The following is a 10,332-nucleotide window of genomic DNA, read 5'->3' on the forward strand; positions in this document are numbered from 1 at the left end:
AGCTGCTCAACATCAGTAATTATTAGAGAAATGCAAATCAAAACTACAAAGAGGTATCACCTCACACCAGTTAGAATGGGCATCATCAGAAAATCTACAAACAAAAAATACTGGAGAGGGTGTGGAGAAAAGGGAACCCTCTTGCACTGTTGGTGGGCATGTAAACTGATACAGCCACTACGGAGAACAGTATGGAGGTTCCTTAAAAAACTGAAAATAGAATTACCATATGATCCAGCAATCCCACTACTAGGCATATACCCAGAGAAAACCACAATTCAAAAAGACTCATGCGGGCTTCCCTGGTGGTGCAGTGGTTGAGAGTCTGTCTGCCGATGCAGGGGACACGGGTTCGTGTCCCGGTCCAGGAAGATCCCACATGCCGTGGAGCGGCTAGGCCCGTGAGCCATGGCCGCTGAGCCTGTGCGTCCAGAGCCTGTGCTCCACAACGGGAGAGGCCACAACAGTGAGAGGCACGCGTACCCCGCCCCAAAAAAGTAATAAGACTCATGCATCCCAATGTTCATTGCAGCAGTATGTACAACAGCCAGGTCATGGAAGTAAACTAAATGCCAATCAACAGAAGAATTGATAAAGAAGGTGTGGTACATATATACAATGGAATATTACCCAGCCATAAAAAGGAATGAAATTGGGTCATTTGTTGAGACGTGAATGGATCTAGAGACTGTCATACAGAGTGAAATAAGTCAGAAAGAGAAGAACAAATATTGTATATTAATACATATATGTGGAACCTAGAAAAATGGTACAGATGAACTGGTTTGCAGGGCAGAAATTGAGACACAGTTGTAGAGAACAAATGTATGGACACCAAAGGGGCAAAGTGGCCGAGGGGTGGTGGTGGTGGTGTGATGAATCGGGCGACTGGGATTAACATGTATACAGTGATGTGTATAAAATGGATGACTAATAAGAACCTGCTGTGTAAAAACAAATAATGTGATCAAATGCATTCTACTGGAAAGAAGCAAAAATAGACTATGTTTACTATCTAAAAAAAAAAAAAATTTTAAGTCCGTGACTTTCTGTTACCCTTTAGCATTGTAGGATGGTAGGCCTGAGTAATTTAGGGTCACAGACTATTTGACCAGCAGCATCAATTCAATCCAATGTTTTTGATATATTTTAGTTTTGTTAAAGCCTTTTGCCACCACTGCCTTAACTGAAGTCACATGTTACATTTACCACTGCCCCCGCCTGACACAGAAGAGTGATATATTTTCCATACATATGCTGGCTCTTCTTTATAATGTTGTTTTCAGGTGGGACCATCTCACAAGGATATTTTTTTCCTGACACTTCCAGTAATTACGCTGAACTCTACTGGATATAATACCAAATTTCATTTATAGCAATAAACCATGTTTTTAAAAGTAATAAGTATCATAATGAAGCTTCTATTAAAAATAGTTTGAGAGAAAAATTAGGCATCTAATTATCTACAAAGAGCTTCCATGGTGTCTGTAGGGCCAGTTTTCAATAAACAAAGTTAAAAAAAAAAAGATGCTTCTAATTTATTTGTCAAGGCTGCAAGAATAATTGAGTAGAAAATTGCACCATATTAATATGCAAACACAATGGAGCCATCCATTGGAACTGAAAGCAGGATGTCTCATGAAATGACTGTTAGCACCAAGGATCATTTTATGCAAATTCCTTAAGTTCAATTTGTTACCAACCTACTCTAAAAATTATTCTGGAACCAACTACAACTACTAGGATATAGGTAAATCCAGATTACAACTGACCCTTGAACACATGGGTTTGAACTGGGAGGGTCCACTTACATGCCGATTTTTTTCAGTAGCAAATACTACAGTACTACATGATCCGCAATTGGCTGAATACACTGACACGGAAGGGATGACAAGGAGAAACTACGAATACGGAGAGCTGACTATCAATTATACATGGATTTTTGACTGCAGGGAGGGTAGGTACCCCAACCCCCAAGTTGTTCAAGGGTCAACTGTACTTCATTTTACAATGTTTCAATTGGAGCAGTCAGGGAAGCCAAACAACAACAAAAAAACACAGTTGGCTATCCCTATAATGACAGTAGAGATACCACATTTGGGCACATTCTCTAAAATTAGTCCATCAATGACAGTTAAAGATGTACTAAAGCCTTACTTCTTGGATTTCAGTTAGGATACATATCTACTAGTTAAATATGTATGTTTAATTTTAAAACATTAATGTAGAGAATTAAAATTATGATTCAGGCATGCAGTTATTATTTTAAATACATGCAAACAGCTGTTTCAAAAAGAGTAATTTTGGAGCTAAACTTCCACAGTCTAGGGTTCGAACCTTTAGAAAAGTAAATCAACATTTTTCTTTTACAGTTTTAAGCACTTCACTTCCTCCAATCATTTTCTAATGGTTCAAGTCAATTTGACACTAGGTAACAGCACATGAATGATATCTGGGGTGAGTGGTCTCATGACAGGAAATTTGATCAATCTGAAATAATTACACTTAAAAATATACATAATTTAGCCCATAAAGTGGCACATGCATTTTTAAAAAGTCTTATAAAAGCTGCCTGCATTTTTTAAGTGTAGCAGTGGTAGGAGGGCCAATTTTTAAGAGGTAACATTTTTTTCTGGTTTAAATTCATAAGAAAGTTTCAAAAATTCACTATAAAATTTTCCAGTAAATTAATATTCCATCAATTCAATATTTATAGTTAGTCAAGTACTGTATAATTAGTAATTTTAAACAAAATCATGAAAGTTTACAGAAGGGATTATCACTTACCAGCTGCTCTGATTTTACACCATACAACTGGATGGTCTTTGCCACGTTTTTTGACACAGCTAATGTGAGGTCTGCATCAACAGCAGCTACATTTAGTTCACTGGAGAAAACAAAAACAGACTTTAATTATTAGCAACACAGTTCATCAACAAAGTAAAGAGCAACATATAAACCTAATCCCAATAAACAATGTGACTTTTTTTAATAGATTTCACTGGTTGCCTCCAAGACTGACTGATTGCACTGTTTCATTTTCCCTCCTAAATTCAGCATTAGGAAAAAGTGCTCTAAGACTGTCTGGTTAATGACCAGTTTCTCATTAATAAAAGCATGTCATGTGTGAGTTCAGGCTGTGATTAAGAGAGTAAATTGTGTGCAGATTTTTCAAGTAGCACTCTTGTTAATACTGATAAGTGCAATTAGAGACACTGCATGTCACAGACATCTACAAGGAAATGACAGCTCTTGAATGGAAATGGTGACCTTGGAAGGACAAAGGCTAAAAATATAAATTACATGATACATAAAGATACTCAGTTTCTGTAGAAATTATGCCAATTCATGCTATTTTGATAGAATAGCTTTTTAAATATATCAAAAGCATACAAGGATTTAACTTGAAATTTTAAAAATTTGGATTCTTAAAGTATTTCTTTGTCATGCTTATTTTCAATTTAACATTGGATTAATTGGGACATATGAGGTAATTGCAAAAAAAAAGTATTTACAAAGACCATGGAAAGTTAACTTTTTTAAAGTTAATTTTTAATTAAGAGTTAAAAATTGCATGAAAATGCATATACAAGTAGAAAAGCAAGAAAAGTAATTATTGTCTCTCAAGTATCCGAATAAATCTTGGCACTTACCAGGTTGCCTTTATGAAGAAAGCGAAGGACTTTAAAACAACATTAGTGCTTACTATGTGTGACAAAAATGCCCTTTCATATACCAGTGAGACATAACTTTATTAAAGTTAACTTTCACATTCTGTTAAACAATGGCATTAAACAACGGCATAAGTCCCACCTTACAGTTGATCACAGCATTGTCAAACTGCACCGGGGAATGGGAGAGATACCTCTTTAACATGTCCATAAACAGGTAAAGAGATAAAGTTCAATCCATGACCAGTTTTGTCACTACCATATGAAACAAATAACGGAGACATTAGGGTATAACCGTCTTCAGTCAGGACTCTGGAAAGTCAAGATAACTGTGAAAGATTTAGGATCAAGATGCTGGGCAATTTCGATGCTGTATTTAGATAGATACGCATATTATACCTGTAGCTTTTTAGTCGTACTCTCACATGCCTCAGAATCACCATCTTCAAATTTGTCATCTAAAAGAATCTAAACTTTTATACCTTGGTTCCATATTGCCTAACTACTAATTTTATTCCTCAAAATGTTCACCTATAAATGTATAGACCTACTGTTATGACAACTTGTTATTATGACAGGAACTGAGATAGTCTCAACTGCAGATTAACCTGGGGGGTCCATAAAATGTCTAAAAGCAACAGTATAATACATTGTCCGCAACCATTCAGGTTGCACAACCATATCCTCTGCTAGGATATCTTCCCATTTGAGAGTTTTAAAAGCTGTCACATTCACTTAGAAAGCTTAAAATAGCAAACACAAGTAGACTAATCAGGATTATAATCCTTGTGCGCCATGAAGTAAAACAGACTTTAATTATTAGCAACACAGTTCATCAACAAAGTAAAGAGCAACATATAAACCTAATCCCAATAAACAATGTGGTGATTTTTTTTTATAGATTTCACTGGTTGCCTCCAAGACTGACTGATTGCACTGTTTCATTTTCCATCCTAAATTCAGCATTAGGAAAAAGTGCTCTAAGACTGTCTGGTTAATGACCAGTTTCATTAACTGGTTTTTTTCTCTGGATTTAAGAGAAAAAAAAGTTGATCTCCATGCTTTAGCTTCTCAATTTGTAAAATTATTTATATATATATATATATATATATATATTTATATTAACTTTCCTACGTAATATTAGAAATTTACTATGGCATAAAGAAATAGGTTGTTTTACTTTGTATCCTTCACAAGATACAGAATAATGATAATTGACTATTTTTAGACTGTATTTAAATGGTTTTATTAATTGGAATCTCAAGTATTGATACTTACTACATGTGCACTCACTCAATGCAAAACTCTTTTTTTTTTTTGCGGTACGCGGGCCTCTCACTGTTGTGGCCTCTCCTGTTGCAGAGCACAGGCTCTGGCCGCGCAGGCTCAGCGGCCATGGCTCACGAGCCCAGCCGCTCCGCAGCATGTGGGATCCTCCCAGACCGCGGCACGAACCCGCGTCCCCCGCATCGGCAGGAGGACCCCCAACCACTGCGCCACCAGGGAAGCCCAATGCAAAACTCTTGATTTAATTTCCAGACTAATTCTTTGAATGATTTGAGACAAATCAAAGATGTACTGCCGTTATACATCACTAACAAATGTGGCAGGCATTTTACAGCATGCCACTATATGAAAATACATACCTTGCTATAGTTTTAATGATACCTTCAAGTTCATCGGCAGAAGGAGGATTACGACCGCCAGGGGGAAAAACCAAGTTGATCGGATCAAAGAGTCGAGATAAGGATTTTGATAGATAAGCAGCCTCATAGGGTTGTAGTGAGTCTTTCAAAGCCTTTCCTGGACTGTGGGAACAAAGTTTATTAAAAATGAACTTAAATTATACAAAACTAAGTGCTAGTGTATCAGGTTGTAAATGCCTTTCTTAAAAACATATCTGCTATATAAAATGTAACTCTATATGAAGAAAAGAAAAAATTTTGTTTAAAAATGTATAAATATATTTACATAATTAAATGCTTATTAAGAACTAAACATTTTAATTTATGCATAATTCCTGGGCATAAATGTTATATAATATGCACCAGTACCTACTGTAGTAAGTTTGTCGCTTGAAACTAAAAGAGTAACACTGTAAAATCTTATTAATTCTAATGGGGCCATGCCTTCACTTAGCATGTTTCTATAGAGCATACAAGAGAGGCAAGTCTGCAGAGACCTGCTCCCACCAGCTCAACCCTTTTCACACACAACAGCTGCCCTCTCATAAGCTCAGTGCCTAAGAGGGAAGTATATAGGTGTATGTTTTTATCAGCCTTCTGATGCCAAAACTGATACTAACAAGAATGAGGACAAAATAAAAAGTGCTTGTGCAAGTCCCACAATCATCCAAATACTCCTAATTGTAGTTCTAAGTTAATATGTTTTACAACATTCTTCACAGACTAAAATTTAGCCTACTAAACACTTCTTTCCTCCTCAGTCCTCCTATGTCTTCAGTTATTTCTGCTGATTTTCATTTACTTGTCCAACTATTGGATCTTATATTTTTACCTCTGACAATTACTACCAAATACCTATAACCATATAATTAACTCTGTATCTTCTCACATCACCCCTGTTTATGATCCTTCTACTGGCCTTTCCATTATCTTAAACAAACAAACAAAAACAAATCCCCCTTCATCCTAAATGTTCATCTTGAAAACATCTGACCTACTCCTTCAGGTATAGGAAACTTAGCTTTCTCCTTTTCCACCTTTGCTGGTCAACTGACAAGACCTAGAGGTCAGAACACTCTTGGCTCCTACATCACAATTCCATACTTATCTTAACACTTTCTCATTCAATAAGTATTTCACTCAACACATAGTTCCTGAGAATACTATGTGCCAGCCCTCACTGAGTGCTGGGAGGATAGAGATGAAAATTTGCTTTACCGTCCAGTGAGGAAATGTGCAGGTAAAGTGTGAACTATAATAACTTCCATAAAAGATGATGAGAGAAAGACCACAATGGGAACAGGGAAGAACTAGTGTCTAAATGTGTCTGAGGCAATCCCCTACTGAAGTCCACGCCAGCTATTTAAATGTCTTCCCTATTTTTGCTCCGGTCATTTACTGACCTTAAGAAGCCTCTTCTCTCTTCTGCAGGAATTTCAGCACTAAATTATAAGTACTAACATTCTCCTTGTTCTCCAAGGATCCTTCCAGAAGGTCCTGCAGCTCTACTCCAACACCAGAGCTGCCAAGGCCCAGCTGGCTATCTGCCAGCAGCCAATCCTCAAGCAGCTCGCACGGGAGAAGCAGCTCTATGCCAACATGTTTGAGAGGCTGGCTGAAGAGGAGAGCACGACCAAGGCTGCGGTCGTTGCAGGAGAGCAGCCTGCTGACACAGAGATGGAGGACGAGCAGGAGGACGACCTGGCAGGGGGCCGGCCACAGGTGGGGGCAGGCCACAGGTGGGGGCAGAGCACAGCCTCCCCCAGCCCTGCTCCAGCGTCTGCCTGCCTCCCCTGCTCCCTACCTTACTCCACCCTGTTAGTTTTGGAAAACCTGAAGAATCTGGGGGGGGGGGGGGGGGGGGAGGACCCTTTGGTGATTACAATGTCAAAACAAACAACTTTTCTAAAACCTGTCCTGTAATAGAAGTCTACTTTCATTTTAGCTTTACTATGGAGCTTCCATGTTTGAGTCATCGTTTTGAACTGCTCTACCTCTGATGTCTCCAAGCTCAAAGACAACTTTCCACGCCCCCACTTGCCGCCAGCTCCTTCCCACCTACAAATTCTCTTAAATGTCTACAATTTGCCAGGTACTTCCTAGATGTGGGAAATGTAGCTATGAAGTCAGTTAAAAAAATTCCCTGTCCCCTTAAAGAGACTTCTGAGAACACAATATTGTAAATCAACTCTACTGCAATAAAAACTAATAAAAAAAAAGACTTCTGAGAAACACACCAAAAAAAGAAATAAAATTTTTAAATGAGTTAACTACGGACGGAATACAATGGAGAGTAAAAAATTCTAAGACAAAAAAGAAGTAAGGAAGCCACAGACCGTTTTTGTTTTTAATCCAATTTTACATAGGGTGAGGCAAGGGGAAGCTTCCTGAGAAGATGTGAGGGAAAAGAGGGAGCAAGTTATATAGATTTCCAGGGTAGGTGCTTTCTATAGGAAGAGAACAAGCACAAAGGCCCTGAGAAGGGACTTAGACCTGGCTGCGTTTGACAAAAAGTTAGAGAAGCAGAGCACTTAAGTGACAGGAGAACAGTACAAGATGAGGTCTAAGAGAAAACAGATGGAACAAATCATGCTGGGCTTTGTATATCAATAAAAGTGCTAGATTTTACTCAAAAGAACTTGCTCTTTGACTTTACAGTGATCAGCGCTACAGAACCCTATGCTCATCCTCCACCGTTTCAAGGTGCTCTCATTAGCATCTTGATTTTTCTAATTTACCTTCCTTTCAAAGCTCTTACGAAGAAAATCTCAGTTAGATGGTCTCTGTATCTGCTGCTAAGCATTCCACGTATTGCAGAGAAAAAGTAAATTGTTTCTATTAAATGTTTATGCAAACCTCTTAATTTCAAGAGACCTGAAGCTCCAGGTATTAAAATTCTACTTCTGCAGCCCTTCACTCTCCACAGCTGACCATCTGCCTCAACTTTACACTAAGACCAAAACCAGTGGCAATGATCTTACTAGCTTATTTTTTCCTTTGTAACTTCACCTACCCTCAGCGATTTTCCTCTTATCCCAAAGAAAAAGTAGCTTTATTCCTTTATTCATATCAAAACCTCTCAGAAGAATTACCTACCTCCTTCTTTCCCATTCTCTCTTTTTTAAAAAATGCTTTATCAAGATTTAATTTACATTCAATTCAACCATTTAAAGTGTATAATTCAATGGCTTTCAGTATATTCACAGGTATGTGCAACCATCACCATGCTCAATCCCAGAACATTTTTATCACCTTCAAAAGAAACCTCATAGCCTTTAGCTTTAATCTTTTACCCCCACTCACCCCACCCCCAGCCCTAAGCAACCACTAATATGCTTAATATCTCTATAGATTTCCCTATTCTTAACTTTCATAGGAATAGGATCATACAGCATATGGGTTTTATATCTGGCTTTTTTCACTTAGCATAATTTTTTCAAGGTTCAGTCATGTTGTAACATGTGTCAGTTCTTCATTCCTTCATTCATGTGTGGATATATCACATGTGGTTACCCATCTGTCTGCTGATGGACATTTTGGGTGTTTCTATCTTTTGGTGATTATGAATGCTGCTATAAACATTCATTACAAATTTGTGTGTGAACATTTTTAAATTTTTAAAAATTTGCTTAATATGCTTTGTTTTTATTGTGATAACATATACATAACAGATGGGTGTTGTTCACAATAAGGAAGCACCCACCTATTGATCTCATCTGTCTGAGGCTAACTGGCAGCTGAGGGCAGGATGAGAAATGCTGCGGTTCTGCTCTTCTTAGGAAGAAAGCCCTCCAGTTAGGAGTGGCGGGGGAGGGAGCCCTTTGTTCTTGGCTGTCACAGTCCTGAGTGGAGCCTATGCCTTGCTGAGCTGGGAAGAGGGAGGGAGGAACAACAGTCTTGGTCCTAATATCACAGGCTCTTATGGAATTCTTTCTACCGAATTTTCATAGACTTTCTTGAGTCGATGATTTTTCATTTGCTGTTTGCTTTTAAAACCATTTCCAGACATTTTAAATTGTTTGGTTTTTAATAGTTTTCACCAGATTCACTGTGGGATGGGTCAGCAGAGTGGGGACGGCTGTCATCCCAGAAGTCAATCTCCTCCCATTCTGTCTTTCATCAATTCTAATAATGCTTTTGTATCCACCATTCCACATCCAGGCCCTGAACAACCTTATTTTGCTATATCTAGAGGTCACTTCTCAGTCCTAAGCTTCTTCAGCTTTTCAACAGCATGTGACACAGTTAACCATTCCTCCTCTGACTGAAATGAACTCATTCTTTGGGGTTCCACATAACTTTCAGTTTTCCTCCTTTCTCACCACTTTTTTTCCTCTTAGTCTTGCAGGCTGCCACTCCTCTGCACAATCTGTAAATTTTGGAGTGCATATCTTGGGCCAAAGTTCCCTTTTCTCTTTATATATATCTTCCCTATGGAATCTCCTCCAGTCCCATGATTTTTAAAGATCTGCATAGTGATGAGTCTCAAATATCTATTTCTAGCCCTGATTCACATTCAACTACCTTTTCAACAACTCTGTAACAACTCAATTTGCATCTTTGATTCAACAGTTTCAAAAGAAAAACCTTAACACTACTTGATGGGGAATTCCCTGGCAGTACAGTGGTCAGGACTCCATGGTCTCAACGTGGAGGGCCTGGGTTTGATCCCTGGTCAGGGAACTAAAATCCCACAAGCCGTGTGGCATGGCCAAAAACAAAAAACAAAAAAAACCCCACAAACAAAAACCCACTACTCGATGAAACAGTGTCTTCGAATCATTAGGCTTCTCCCAACTTGTCCACACGTATCCTTGATTCTTCTTTTCCTCTCAAATGCGATCTACCAGCAAGTTCTACTGGCTTGCCCTCTAAGCTATATCTCGAATCAATCTGACCAGTTCTCACCATCTCACCCACTCACCCTACTTCAAGCCATTATCATTTCTTGTCTGGATAAACAAAACAGCTTCTCT

The 10,332-nt window shown here is 38.4% G+C and overlaps 1 protein-coding gene across 1 annotated transcript in view; it reads right to left on the bottom strand.

The window, feature by feature from the left end:
* Positions 1 to 2,787: 2,787 nt before the first annotated feature.
* Positions 2,788 to 10,332, bottom strand: part of LOC103084041 (conserved oligomeric Golgi complex subunit 5) — a gene marked incomplete at its 3' end in the record, with an annotated part of 235,716 nt that continues 228,171 nt past the window's right edge. The window contains exons 13-14 of the mRNA XM_007455380.1: positions 5,318 to 5,479; positions 2,788 to 2,887 (exon numbers count right to left, since the gene is read on the bottom strand). Coding sequence (XP_007455442.1) covers positions 2,788 to 2,887; positions 5,318 to 5,479 — 262 coding nt within the window. The remainder of the gene's footprint in view (positions 2,888 to 5,317; positions 5,480 to 10,332) is intronic.

The sequence above is a fragment of the Lipotes vexillifer genome, unplaced genomic scaffold (genome assembly GCF_000442215.2).
Source record: "Lipotes vexillifer unplaced genomic scaffold, Lipotes_vexillifer_v1.1 scaffold1578, whole genome shotgun sequence".
In the NCBI taxonomy this organism is placed as follows: Eukaryota; Metazoa; Chordata; class Mammalia; order Artiodactyla; family Lipotidae; genus Lipotes; species Lipotes vexillifer.